Source organism: Pyrus communis, chromosome 8 (genome assembly GCF_963583255.1).
Source record: "Pyrus communis chromosome 8, drPyrComm1.1, whole genome shotgun sequence".
Taxonomy (NCBI): domain Eukaryota; kingdom Viridiplantae; phylum Streptophyta; class Magnoliopsida; order Rosales; family Rosaceae; genus Pyrus; species Pyrus communis.
The window spans coordinates 2,068,887-2,084,686 of NC_084810.1; the positions used below are offsets into that span (position 1 = coordinate 2,068,887).

The 15,800-nt window shown below is 35.6% G+C and overlaps 1 protein-coding gene across 1 annotated transcript; it reads right to left on the bottom strand.

Moving 5' to 3' along the window:
* Positions 1–5,839: 5,839 nt before the first annotated feature.
* LOC137741534 (late embryogenesis abundant protein D-34-like) lies at positions 5,840–12,857 on the bottom strand. The gene is made up of 3 exons (XM_068481232.1): positions 12,516–12,857; positions 6,108–6,386; positions 5,840–6,001 (listed from the first exon to the last, which is right to left on the bottom strand). The coding sequence occupies exons 1-3, from the start codon at positions 12,855–12,857 to the stop codon at positions 5,840–5,842; spliced, it is 783 nt and encodes a 260-aa protein (XP_068337333.1).
* Positions 12,858–15,800: the final 2,943 nt, after the last annotated feature.

The following is a 15,800-nucleotide window of genomic DNA, read 5'->3' on the forward strand; positions in this document are numbered from 1 at the left end:
TTTTTTGAGAGAAATACAATTATATTATATACTAAATACATTATGCGGTAAATAATGAATATAGTAATGACGGTATAACTTCACTCAAATACAATATATAGGAACCGGATCCCCTCTGGACCCAAATATATTGAGTCTGCTGAGCAAGGGATCCGAGCCGTTGAAATTTGATCTAACGGCTACAATTATTATAACTTTTGGAGGGCCTCCTGTTTGTAGTTGTTGGATCAAATTTCAACGGCCCAGATCCCTTACTCATAAGGCTCTGTTTTATTGGGTCCAGATGGGATCTGGTTCCCAATATATATATTACATAACTATTATATTATATATTATTCGGTTCAGATTCGTGGGAGGATACGGATTTCAGACTCTTATAATCATATCCAAAATCATAACCGATAAAAGTTCACAGTTTACCCCATATCCATAATACACCCAATTTTTCATACCCAAATCCGCTCCATTCGGACGGTTATTCATGGTTATTGAGTTTAACGGTTTGAATTGTCATCTCTATGTTAGGGAGACTAAATTTGCAAATTAAATTATATATCACCAATAAGAATGAACACATTTATCAACATTTAAATAATAAATCAATGATTAACTTTTATACCTTTTAATTTCTAAAATTTAGTATACAAATACAATGTTTTTAGCATTACCGTCCATCCATTGATATTGTAATTCGTACGAAGTAGTTATGTAAACAGCGTGAAATTATGATAGAGGTATTTAAGGAGGATGGAGGAGGAGTAGGCTGCATGTACTGAAACTAGATGGAGCTTTCAAATCATGGGATGGGAGAAATAATCTGTTTCAAGTTGAGATAACTCGGATTACCTACATGCCTCTGCTTCTTCGTCCGTGCGCAATTACAATATTTCTGAACTGTCACCATTAAAGATTGATGAAGAAAGAGATTGATCAGCAACGCTTGGATTTCCTTAGCACTTTTTTGATCTTCCAATTAGGACATCTCACACTACGGGGTCCCATTTATGCAGCAATTTCCTGCAACAACGCCTCATTTTTTTTCTTTCTATTTTCTTTTTCTGCTGCATTATCACGTAGTAATGTTCTTTCGATGTAAATATGTCATGTGCGATATGTATAGTTTGAGTTTATATACAATTTTCACATGTATTAAACCGCTTTAGTTTAAACGACGACATTCAAACTTTCTTTGCAAGCGGAACTGCATTATTTGGGCAAACCTGTTTAACTCGTGCATATCTTTTGTAGTCGCATAAATGAATTAATATCAACAATACATGTTGTCATAGGAGCAACTTGTCTGTAGGAATTCTGCTTAACTGTAGCAAAAACGAGATAAGTATAAGATCATTGTAAGGATCATGTATTCATCCTACAAGACCTTATGTATTGGGTAGTGTTATTCACATTACTATTTTTACTTCCCACACATCCTTATTAATTTTTGTTAATTGATATTCTTCAATTTATTCGATCTGACAATCGAAAATTGAGAGGGATGTGTAAGAAGTAAAAATAAATATGTAGATAATACCACTCTATATATTCCATTGTTTCTCTCCTTTTTGTCTTAAAATGTGGAGGTCCCATACGATAAATACAAGATCCCTACAAGGTCTTGTTTATCTCGTTTTTGCTACAAGAGATCGGAATTCCAGTTAAGAAATGAGTCGTGATGTTCAGCTGTTATAATGTTATAATTAATTATCTAGTTTTGATGCTAAGTTTGAAGAAAAATATTGAGCGAAGGTGAGGATTTTGAGGAGGGAAATCGGTAGGTGCGGACTTACATATGGGTGTAAAGAATGGTCCAATTCCAAACCAAATCTCAAAATAGGGCAGACATCATGCATATCGCACATGGTAGGGTGGTGGGTGACCCATTTAGTCACAGAGCCAACTAACGTTTTGCTTCAATTTGTGTTTCAAAACCCTATCCCCATTTTTCTGGTAGAAATCTACATTTTATTCAACCCCCTTTCTACGAACCAGAAGAAACTGGCTAGCTATTTCCTCTTGTCAAATCGATACCGCATGAATCCGATCCAAACTGAATTATTAGCTTCTGTTTCGTGGGTGGGTGCAAAGTGCAAATCTATACGTGGCCAGCGCATGAAGATCCACGATAATTGATGCATGCAACACAGAAAAGTTGTGTCTAAAAAGAATATATATCTACTTTTACTATTTTTCGTGCAAGAGGGGGACATTACACTGCTAGAGAACAAAACTACCAGTGTATTGTACTGAAAGATCAACATCACAGGAGGCTAAAGTTAATTACTAGTCTTATATTACTGGGGACAATGCTTGAGTGTATTTCTCAACTTATTTATAATGTATCTTTATCGTAAAAATTATACGATAGAAAACTGTTTTATCTCTTATATAATGGTTACCTTTTTTTAGTTTAGTTAATTATTTTGCACGAATGTTAATATTTGGCATTCTTTTTGTTTAATAAATCTCATAAATGGCTTACCTTCTACAATTAGGACAACTGAACACATGCTTAAATTTCTTCGGTCTCATGTGTTTATTTTCAGAGAGTTCCGGGAAGGGTTCATTGATAGAGATTTGCCAGCCAGAGTCGCTCCTAAAGTGAGTCTAGCAGGACTTGCCACACGTGTATTTTGCCTCCAAGAATTTACCCTATTTTACCTAATGTACGTTAGATTTAACCGTGGTTAATTTCCATCAAATAACGTACACACTTGTCTTACTTCTGTCAGACCAATTAGGTTATAAATATAATTTATTATCTGTCAAGTCAAATTAATTGATATGAACCCCTCTTTCTCTTGAAACTCGATAGATTGAAACAAACTGTCTTTCCTTTCTGTATTCTGACCGTATGGAGGTGGTGTGGTCGGACAAGGAAAGGGATCCTCTTTGATTCTTTCCATCAAGTTTACTAAATTTATTAATTTAAATTTTTAAAATTTGATCTAACTACTAAAATTATTATAATTTTAAAAAAAATTTATATTTTTATTTGTTAGATCAAATTTTCAAAATTGAAATTGATAAATTTGATGAAAGAAAACCGAAGATAATCTATTTCCGTCGGACAAGGTATCTCTCCTACTTTTTTTGTTTTTTCTATTTGGAGGCTTAAGATTTTATTTTGTGAAAAGAGAAAGAAGAAATAAAAAATTGCAAGAGGAGCGGAGATAAAAGGGAAGATAAGAGAATCCCCATCCGTTGTGGTCATTAGGATATTATTTCTTAATAATGTACTTGCAACTTGTAACTAAGCTAGAATAAATAATATACTAAGCCTATTTGACACGAGGCATTCAATAATTTATACGCATTTAGAATTTTGTTATTATGAGCAAGCTATCTGACAAGAAATATAAATATATATGTATGTACATTGTAATCGTATTTTTCAATTTTGGTTGGTACATTATATTGTTATTAGTGTCATAAAGTTTATCTTCTTTCATTATTAAGACAAGACGTACAATATCAGTATACCTTTACTATAAAGTTCATCTCCTTCCACTAACTATGGATTGTGGAGGGCAAGGAGGGAAACACAAGAAGATTAGAAGTCATGCAATTTCATAGGAGGCTCTTTAAGCATACAAGATCTTGAGATCTTAGTTGTACCATGGATGTCTGCTGGATCAGGTTTGCGTAGCCAAATACCACCAGCCAACCAAGCCATATGTAACAGGCAACAGCAAGAGAAAGTTCCTCAACCAAAAGTACAATTAGTTGCAAATTATCTGTATTACATTATCCTCCGAAATTATTTGGTTTATAATAAAAGATTCAATATCAGAATCACTACTATTTGCTGCCACACCTACAGGATGAATCAATCTTCAGCCATTAGTGCTGAACTTGGCTCTGTGTCTTTAGCTGAAGTGTATCCACCTCTGTGCATTACAAATTTTCCTTTTTCTTTTGTTTCCTTTTTCTCTGGGAATAATTGGCACGGTACACCACTATATATTGGGCCAACTTCTAGGGGATCTAGCTGTCCGTACTTCGAATCCACTTCGACTTCTCTATGTCCAGGTCGAATCAACGTGAAAGTGGACAGTGATGTTGACTAGAACAATATCCTTACCAACAAAAATCACGTCTTAAACCTAAATAGTCAAGTTAACTAAAATAATATACTTAATCGTCAGATATACCAACATGAATAAGAGTATAAACGTCCGTGTACCCTAAGGAAACTGGCATTATGCAATGTAGACGTGTTTGAACCCGATTTTATACTATTAGTTCGAGTAATCAAGATCATTGAATAAACAGCATTTTAGATCGTTGAACGACAAAGTAGTTGAAATAATTTTTAATTATTATTGAGAAATAATATTATGATTTTTACATAATAATGATTTCTTAATAATATATTAAATTATCTAAAGCATAGTTGGATAATAAAGTCACGGTAATTGGATACAATATCGTGTGGTTTAACATTGCTACAATTTTGTAGAAAGATAGCATGACTATCATGGATGGAGTCAGAGTATGGCAGGATGATTATCAAGTTCAAAGACTAATCAGATAATGAAGAATGCATGCACGGATATAAATGTGATGGAGAATAATGATTACATTTTTTGATAAATTGATGGAAGATAATGATTACATTTTTGGCTGTAGTGGGTTTGCACTGATGAGACAAACAATAAGGGAGCATTCTATGACTTCCACGTGGAAGATTAAATGCATCTGTGCATGAGAATAATCTCAAGGATAATTTCAAATACTTGCATATTAGCAACGTACAGGAGAAGGTCAGTGCTTTTGATATGTTTGGCATCAGGATAGTATTCCATGAGTCAGATCCTATGATAGTACGACACATCAAGCGAGTTTTCTATAAATACATGGCATTCTGCATAATTCACAGCCCCTCCAATTTAACACATAAATTATCTTGCGTAAAACTTTTCAACAATCTTGAGAATTTTATCTTTCTTCCTTTTTTTTCCTTCAACACATCTTCAGTTTAGATAAACAGCACTGTAAAGACAACTAGCGACATTTTCAGTTTGGATAAACAGCACTGGAGCCATCTTCAATTTGGATAAATAGCACTGTAAAGGCAATCGGCGACATCTTTAGTTTGGATAAACAACACTGGAGCTATAGAATCAACCAATCAATGAGCACCTTCAATTTGGATAAACAACACTGCTTTGAGACCGACTGGTTATTTATCCAAGTCTCGGTCGACAAGGATATTTGAGTCCTTGCTGGTAGAGGTCATCTCATTAGCATTCTTGGCAAAGTGAGGTATTACTAGGTTACTACATTCGGCACATTGAAAACCGAATTTGATATTGAACTTCGTAGAACTAGCAGCCTTGTCTTCAGGATATAGAACCTGAAGGTCGAGACGTGTTCCTTCCTCAGCAATAGTCGTAAGATCAATAAGTCAGCAGCGCGATCAATGCGACATCAATATATTTTACTCCTCGGCCGAACTCGATCGTCGAGTTGGCACGCCCTGCACACAACTGAAAGACATAGTTAGCTCATTAGTTACTCGACCTGCACGTCACATAGGAATGGTAGTCTTTAAGGTCAACAAGAAAGACACTAGTTTTGCATTTTACCACCAAACAACATAAAGTTAGAAATTAACAAAACGAGGGAAACATGTTGACACTAAACAAGATATTTACGTTACATGGGATTTTTTATGTCTATGTAGAAACTTAGTATTACAACAAAAGTAACACGACTTATCCACACAAAAACTTTCAACCCATATTCTTGTGCCCAAAAATTTTCAACCCATATTCTTGTGCCCAAATTCTAACATGCATGCATATATGTACATATTGAAATAGTCTTCATACGTTTATTCCCAGTTCTGGTTAAGCCTAGCCGTTGCCGCGAGCGATTCAGCAACTCCGCCTGGAGTAGTGGCCATATTCGGACTGTTCCGTATCTCCACTCCTATCATCGCCCTTGCATCCTCTCTAGTCACAGGTTTGTCCGCAGGCAACTTCTGAGTTGCATCCTGCAATATTTTCAGGAAAAAAAAAAAACAATTAAAAGAATTAAAAACCCTAGAATGTTAAACATAGTTATTGATGTATTATATTAAATGTTAACATAATCTGTACCTCTAACACATCACCAAGTTTCGTTGTATTGACGTCGCGCAGGTTAACAGAAGCTGCATACTGAGCTACAGCCGCCACACCGCCGAGTGCTATCTCGTTGCATCCAGTGGCTTTCATTTCAGCCGTCTGTATTGCAGCGGCGTGACTTTGTTCAATCGGTTTGTCTCCTGCTGACAGAGCACTGGCCTCCAGCGCTTCACCAATTGTAATTGCATTTCGATCAAGCGCTTCTCCTGGAGATGCCACTGGCACCGGTGGCTCAACATATTGTGCCACAACCTTCAAAAGAAGGTAACCAATATATACAGTCACATAAATATACATAAAACGCTGACTATCATTGTTTTAGTTCATTATCAATTTAGATGTTTTGACACACCCCGACCTAATCAAAGCGTGCTGGCCGTCACGTGAGAGTGACGTAACCATGTGCACAGTGCGGAAGCAAAAATGATATAGAGAAATACGAATAAATAAAACCCAGACTACTAAAAGTACTCATTAAAAAAATGCTAGTGCGAGATTAAGTGTGATAACACAACCAGAGCATAAGTAGCCTAAGTGCGGTCCAACAGGACAGTACTAATTACACAACACCCAAAGGTGACCATACAATGGTGATAATCTGTTAGATCTGCCGTGGATTCCTCGCAAGCCACCAAAAGCACTCCTAACTAGAACCTGGAGGGGCGCAAAACAGAAAGTGTGAGTGGGCAAAAACAAAGTTTTTCAAAATCATTTCATTTCTCAAAAGTTCTAACACCTCGCCGTAAAACTTGTATAATTTCTCAGAAAATAGAACATATAAATATATATATCACAACCATGCTGAGAATAGCAAAATTCACCAATATGCCATGTCAAATATCTCAGCATAAAAATATATGTAAGCCAGGTGATAAAAATCAATGCCAATTATATGTCAGCCGGAGTCACCTAACGTGACCTGTACGGCTGAATCTAGAGCTCATCCATCTAGCCAAAGTCACCTAACGTGACCTATATGGCTCAAATCCACATCTCAACAAATATACCTGCACACGAGTCTGAACCACCTAAAGTGGTCTGTACGACAAGACTGTGTGTAAATAAATACGCTCAAGTGCTACGATCACGTGAAGACTGTGCGAATAATCGCGGGTCACCTACGAGTCGAAACCACCTATAGTGGTCTGTATGACAGGACTGTGCACCTAACTTGGATCCAAGATAAGTGTATGGTGCGGGAGGTGAACATCACGTGAAGGATTGTGCCCTAACTCTGGACGGGAGCACTAACACCGGGGTGCAGGTTTATGAGCTCTCAACACATCTCACATAATCATCAATTAACATAAGCAATCTACAACTCACCTGGTACTTACCTAAGCGTCCACAACGTCAAATCACAATATGCATACTATAGTAACTCATAATCTAAGTATAAATCATGAGGCATGGCATTTCAAAACATAATTCCATTTAAATGCATTTTCTAGGAAAAATACCAAGCACACATATATATACTGAAAACAAAAGATCACTCACTGGTATGTGAAAGGGTCGTAGCCCTCAAGCCTCGATTGACTGCGCTCGTCCTGAGGATATGTCTCACCTGACGCCGTTAACTGCCGTTAGGGATATTCTGTCAAAGTTGACGGAATATTCTCCTTCTCCTTCCTTTGTTCACCGGAGTCCGGCGCCGATCACCGTTGCGTCGCCAGTTTCTGGAAAAACTTCTAAACTTCATTTCTCACTTATTTTTGCACCAAAATCCATGAAATTTATGTCAAAATGAAGCTTAGGACTAGAGGAACACATCCTTGCCACTTTTAGGTCCTAAATCCAACGAAAATTCGTCGGAAAAATCCACAATAATCCGGCCACCCTGCAACTCACTAAACCCGAGCATCCCAACGTCAAAATTACTCTAGATTTGGTCCAAAATGCTAGAAAAGCAAGAATAGAACCTTCTTAAGTCTTAAAATTACCTGAAACCTTCACGATCACGATGAGTGAACAGTGCACCTCATCGGAACTTCTTGGTTCTCGAGTTCCCGACTTCCTCACGTCCAACCAAAAGTATAAATGGGTTCGTATGGTTACAAGAAAAGTGATGATGGTGTTTGCAAACTCGATCCGAGCATGAAAAGAGTGATTCACGAGTTGACCGTATAGTTGTACGAAAAATAGATGAAATTCGAGAGGGAAGAGAGAAAGAGTCAACAGGAAAGGGATTGTGTGTGTGTGTGTGTGTGTGTGTGTGTGTGATCTAGGTTTAGGCAACCAAACAATTAAAAGAAAAACTTAAATTTCAATTGGTTAATTCCTTAGCCCATTTCACACACTCACAGCCAAACTTCCAAGGGCAACATCATCATTTCACATTATCGAAAATATATTTTGGGACGGGCTGTCACATGTTTCGATTATTATATTTTAAAGAATATGGTGTTCGATTGATGGGCGCAAAACATAACATGTCAAATATATAATATAACTGGAAGTATATGTACAAATTTTATAAAAGTTACTGAAAATATGACTTTAGTCCTTGAAACTTATTTTTTTTCCACATAAAACCCGACATAAGTTTTTTACTGGAATAAAACTCATTGACTAGATTCCATATCAGCAAATTCATTAATTATATTTGACTTTACACATTTAAAATTTTTTGATGCCCAAAATACCCCCATTTGTGTGACAGCCCGTCCCATAAATATTACAACGTACGTGTGAAAAGACGAAATTGCCCCTAGTTCGATTTCTTTACGTTTATTGTTTGTTTTGGGGTTTTGTTGGCATGTTTGGAGCCACACACACCTTCCCACACACCACAGCCTTTTTCCTCCTGTTTCCTGCACTGTCCCGAGTCCTCATTCCTTCTATTTCCTTTGAAAACGTACGGACACACACCCAAAACCTATCAAACCTTTACAGATCGAGGAAACCAAGACCATATTCGAACTCGTGAAGCTTGTAGGAGTCCAACCATGCCATTTTCAGGTAAGAACATCATCGTTTTCACGTCGAATCCACAATGTCCGATTTTGAGTACTGTTCATGCACACGTGATTTCTCACGTTTTAGGAAATTTCAAGCTTGTAGGTAGCTTGGTGAGGTCCCTAGGAGGCTCGGGGTGGTTCGTTTGAAGGATTTGGACGTCGGGATCACTAGATTCAAAGTTGGCCGGAGTTGGGTTGTTTTTACAGGTGAGATTTCGTGGTTTTTAACCCTTAAAAGTGGTATAATTGTGTTACTCTAGTTCTAAGCTTCATTTTGGTACCAATTTTGTGAAATTTGGGTGAAAAACGAAGAAGATATCAACGTTTGAAAAATTCTCGATTTTCCGGCGCCGGAGAAGATGACGGAATATTCCTGACGCCGTTGACAGAATCCGTTAGAACTGACGGAATATTCCCTACGGCGTCAGTTGACGCCGTCAGCATGCCAGGCACGTGCCTGCGCGTGGCCGGCGCGTGCGGCGGTGGAAAATTTTTCTAAAAATATGGGGATGTTCCTGAGGTTAAGTAGATCACGTTGGTGTATTCATACACCCCATTTGAGCATTGTATGAGAAGTTATTTCAAAAGGTTGGTTATGTGCTTTAAAATTAACGTTTTTGTAGTTGTTTCGCATATAGGTGATACCTATCCCGAGGACGAGCGTGGTCACTCGAGACAGGGGGGCTACGACCCTTCCACATACCAGTGAGTGGGCTTTTGGTTTTCCGTATATACCTATATACTTATATTTTCCCAGAAATAGATTTGAATTGTTATTTGCCATATGCCATGCATTATATTATCGTTGTTTGTGCATCACTAGTCGCATTATTAGTTGCATATATATATATATACATATGCATATTGGGTGTTGTGGACGCACAGGTAAGTGTTATTCATGTTTACGTTCAGTAGCGATTTGAGATGCTTAGAGAGCTCATAACCTGCACCCCCAGTGTTAGTGCTCCCTCCCAGAGTAGGGCACAGTCCTTTACGTGATGTTCACCTCCCGCACCACACGCTCAGCTTGGATCCAAGTTAGGTGCACAGTCCTGTCGTACAGACCACATTAGGTGGTTCCGACTCGTAGGTGACCCGCGATTATTCGCACAGCCTTCACGTGATCGTAGCACTAGAGCGTTTATATGTATTACACCCAGGCCTGTCGTACAGACCACTTTAGGTGGTTCCGACTCGTGGGCAGGTTTAGTATTGAGTTTGAGATTTGAGCTCTATATGCAGCTGTACAGGTCACGTTAGGTGACTCCGGCTGCCAGACTATATGTTATTGATATGATTTATACCCGAGCACTTGCATTTCATTCTGAGGTTTCGACATGCCATATTCTTGAGCATTGTTGGCATATCTATTTATACGTACATATGTTTATTTTCTGGGAAGTATACAGGTTTTACGGCGAGGGGTTAGAACTTATTTGTTAAACGGTTTTCGAAAAGCTTTGTTTTTGCCCACTCACGCTTTTGTTTTGCGCCCCTCCAGGTTCTAGTCGTCTAGCAGGTTTGGTGGTTTCCCAGAGGGCTTTCCCGGCATTTCTGACAGACGATCACCAGCGTAGGGTCACCTTCGGGTGTACTGTTGTCGCATCGTTTTTCTTTTGGACTGCTGTAGGCTTATTGCTCTGAACTTGTGTCTCACTTACGCTAGCATTTATTTTTATCACCTTATGTATGCTAGTTTTTAGTTATTCGCACTATTTGTATTACTACTTCCATTATTGTTTTATTAGCTTCCGCACTGTGCACATGGTTATGTCACCTCCGCGTGACGGCCAGCACGCCCTGATCTCGGTCGGGGTGTGTCAATTTGAATGTTTGATTTACACAATTAATTCCATACAAATTGTAAGGGAGAATTAATGATTTTACAAAAATAAAAAAATAATACATTCTTTGCATAATATATAATAACAATAAAACATGCCTGATAAATGTGGTAATACATGCTTAGTTAAGTCAATAAAATTATATTTTACATATACATGTAGGTAAATTATTTCACACACACACATAACAACAACAAAAAACATGCATGATATACATAAAAATTCATGCAAAATAATTTACCTACATAATAAAGCAAACCCAAATATATGCAAAATAATATACCTGTATAAAAAAAATGTTATTATTTTATTCATTACTAGTTTACCTATTATTTGTACATGTAATAATAAAATGTGCGCAATATATATGACGATACATACAAAATAAAATACCTACATAATGAAAAAATGTTATTTGATTCAAAATTAATTTACTTGCAAAATAAAGCAATTGTATTTTATTCAAGATTAATTTACATATTATTTGTACATATATCTTATAATAATAAAATGTGCCAAATATATGTAATAATACATGGAAAATAAATTACCTACAAAATAAAATAATGTTATTTGATTCAATATTAATTTACCTACAAAATATATTTTATTTGCTCATCATAAATTTAAATACAGGTGGATTAATTAGTTTAATATGTTTGATCATATATGTAGTACTGTGCGTGTGTGTGTGTGTGTGAGAACATATAGTAGTATTATATATATAGGTAAACTATATATATATATAGTACTACTATACGTTCATATAGGTAAACTATGTATGTGTACATATATATATTGAGCTTATGGTAGTAACATATATATTCAAAGTATATATGTGTGTGTTAGGGGTAATAATATGTGCAATAATTATATTTTTTTATTGTAATTAAGGGGAGTAATAACATTTATTGATTTTATTTTGAATATCATGTGGTACAAATTGTAAATATTTTGTAATAATAGGTCAATTACTTCTATACTTGGCAGTCATTTTTAAATTTGAGTTTTGTTTGGATGTTTATAACTAGGTGGATTTTTGTCTAGGAAATAAGTGTTGCAATGGTCTATATTTAAAGAACCCTAAAAGTTACAAATTATATGCTACGAGTGAATCCCCTGATTATAAAACATAACATGTGCTTGTTAAGTGTGTTTATAAAGAGTTGAGCGATAAACACGAAAATAGTACGTTAAGCTTAACGACCCACATATTGAGATCTCAGTACAATGTTATTGGAATCTCAATATGTAATGTCATATGACCTCAAATATAACTACTTGTTGAGAATGAATCTCAAATCATAGAATTAAGAGACATGAGCTTGTAAGGAATAGCACTACTTCGTATCGTATTTAATTTAAGAAATTTTAACGAAATATTCTCGATACTATTCATTTTAACAAAAAATTACATTTTACTTTAAAAAATCACTCATATTACTATTTACTTACAACACTTTTTGGTCATTTTGAAAATTCATAATTTTCAAACCATTTTCATTAGTTTTCCTTTTAATTTATCATCAAACCTCACTTTCTATATGTAACCAAGCTCGGCTAGAAAAAATATATACCTGTCCAGCAACTTTTTCAGTGACAACCCGGTTGCCGTCGGGATTAATTGTTTCATCAGTAACGGCGACGCCTTTCTCTCGGGCGACTTTAGTGGCGTCGCGGTGGCCAACAAGGCCAAAGCGCTCGTTGTGTCTAGCTGCCGACTGCATGACAGCAGCTGGTCCACCCCTCATATTCTCTCCAAGCACTAGGTTTTCAGCAGCTTGGGCAGTGGCAGCGTGGCGGGGTGCGACGGGCCTGTCGGCTAATTCGCCGGAGACATTGAAGACTTCTCCGTATTTGATGGGTTCCTCAACCGTGGACTGGTCCGGTCGGTGTCTTTGTGGCTGTTCCTGGCTCATGTTTTTGGGCTTGAATATTGTACAGATTAGGGTAGAATGTTTTTAACAGTAGTGAAAGTATACGTACGGTCCAAATTAAGCAAAATATTTGACTAAATATATATGAAATTTGTTAGAGGATGGGATAAAGTGAGAAGGGATGTGATATCCACACATCCCATTTTACTTCTCACACACCTTCTTGATTTTCGGCCTTCGGATCAGATGAATTGAAGAAGATAAACGAACAGAAATTATTGAGGGGTGTGTGAGAAGTAAAATGGAGTGTGTGGATAGCACACCCCAAGTGAGAATTGGACCGCAAGGTTCAAATTTACAAGTGGTGGATGGAGAACGAGGAAGCTCACAGGTGGACGCTATGTTTAAAGTTGGACATGATATGCGGCGACACTTGGACTTCGATCGGTGTTCAGCGTTAAACTACTAGAACTTTGACGCGTGTTATTGTTGGCCTTGGGTAGGAGAGAATTTTTAATGACGTATCACTCAGAATTCCGGACATATTAAAAAAAGGGGAAACTTAATATAGGTCCAATTTTTTGAGCCAATAGTAGGAATAGTCCAATTTATTAAAATAAGTCCAATTCCTTAAATCTTATTATTTTATTATCAATAATTATCTATTAAATGATAAGATTTATTATTAAAAAAAAATTTCTTCCTAATTATCTCTTTGATTATTTATTTTTTTTAGTTCTTTCTTGTTCTTTATCCCGTTTTAAACCCCATTTATAGATTTTATTTTTTATTTTTATAATCAACCTATGTCACATGTTAATTATATTTATCAACCTATATGATAGATTCTTTTTTATAATCAAGTAAGATTCATGTGTCTTGCTTGTAGATATATTATGTTTTTTTCTACCTTTTAGTTAAGTTTCATATCTTACTTATAGGTATGATATACATTCATATATTTGTTACTTGAGTTAGGGTATAATGATTTGCAGATAGATTTATGTCAATATATATATATTTTTTTTGTTATAAGATATTAATTATATTTTTTGGGGTTGAAAATTCATAATATTAGAAGATTTTAATTGATTTTTAATATTTTTAGAAAATATAAAATGAGCATTAAAAAAATAAATACATATAATTAGGTAATTGGACTTACTCCTAAAAACCATCTATGTTTTTAGACCTGGATCTAAAAGCCCCTTAAAAAAAAATATCTTCTTGGGTAGAGTCGATTAGGGCAGCTCTTAAACAAGTTGGAGTGTTACTATAAAATCGAGTGAGTGAAAATAAAATACATGCATTCTGGTTTAGTTATACATTGTGTAATTTCCTTTTCTCCTCCACATAAATGAACTCGGAACCAAAACGTCACAATGGAGATGAACCAAAAAAAAAAAACGTCACAAATGACATTGACAATGAATTAGAAACCAAAACACCACAGCTAAGATAAACTGTAAGTTGGTCTTCCATTTGCATTGAGCCCCAAAACAGCACAAGATCCCGGTAAAACCGCGTCGCAAGGGGAGTTCTACACAATGGTGGACACTGCCTAGTTGCACCATGTGACTGATCTCACGTTTGCCACCGATTTGAAAGTTTTTTTCTTGAGATGGACACAATCACATCCCAGTAGGAGTGTATTTGGTTTGAATGTATTTTCATTTTTGATGCAAACAGAGTTTAGCATTTTGGGTCTCTAACTTACTCCTATTTATTACTTCACTACCAGGCTAACGCTAGTAACTTTTTGTTTTGAATGTTTTAGCTTGACCTTCATACACCATGTGTTGTTAATAATAAACATGTCATAATATAAGTTGACGATATTATTACAATATTATTTTCATACTCAACGTCTAATGTACAGAACTTCCTTTTCTTCGTTTGGTTACTTGCATCAAGGAATAAAAATTATTGAGTAGGTAAAATATTTTACTTTGTCCAAAAAGATTTCAGTAATCAAACTAATTTCTATTATGATTCCTAGCTAGTAAACAGTACAATAAGAGTGCCTTATTCCATTTCATGCTCATTTTGATTCCTTCATAATCTGAATATTTCTCATTCTAATTTCATCTTAGTTGGATTTCATATTAGTAAACGTGGCCAAATAGTAAGAAACAGCAAAATTTATATATTACGAGTGAATTTATAATACGACGTAACAATTTGATTGCCAATTCTAAGAAATATTTAACTTGTTTCAATATGAAATTTGGCTCTTGACCGAATCTTAATTATTTAGAGTATAAAATTTTGGATTTGGAATTTGGGTTTTGCAAACAAATATTTCCAGGACCTCCAGTAAAAGTGTTGAATGATACAAAGTTCCACTAACTTCATCGGCATCCAAAAATAAAGTAAAAATGTGATGGAGAAGAAAGAATTTTATTAAATCTATATGAAATCATGAAATTGAATGATACAAAGTTCCACTAACTTCATCGGCATCCAAAAATAAAGTTAAAATGTGATGGAGAAGAGAGAATTTTGTTAAATATATATGAAATCATGAAAGTGGAAGTCTATTCTACTTAGCCTGGCCTACTTGAGAAGGAAGCTGATTGCCTGTCTCTTGTTTGGAGTGTTCTTCTCATCTTCTCTTATTTATATGATCACAATTAAGTTATTTTAATATTTTATATTCTTATTATTTTTTATCTTATTATCTTTATAAAAAAAATTAATATAAAATATTTACGTAACTTAATCGATCGCACAAAATAAGAAAAAATAAAAAAAGCATTAAAGAGGAAAACAGACAATTTACCTCTATTTAAGAAAAGGTAATGCCCACATTTGTTATTCCTTGTCAATTCAACAAGAAAGGATGTGTCATTTCGAAGGGCGTGGCATGCACAAGCTGGATGTGAGGAAGACAAATTCAGGTCCACAACTTTCATAGCAATCAAATCCATATTCTATATGTAAGAAAAATACAAACCTTTTGGATGATATACCTTTTTAAAATTC

Coding starts and splice junctions, on each gene's coding strand:
- LOC137741534 (XM_068481232.1), bottom strand. CDS start 12,857: ATGAGCCAGGAACAGCCACAAAGACACCGACCGGACCAGTCCACGGTT. Junction 6,387..12,515: donor CTGAAAAAGTTGCTGGACAG/GTATATATTTTT, acceptor CTTCTTTTGAAG/GTTGTGGCACAATATGTTGA. Junction 6,002..6,107: donor AACTTGGTGATGTGTTAGAG/GTACAGATTATG, acceptor AAAATATTGCAG/GATGCAACTCAGAAGTTGCC.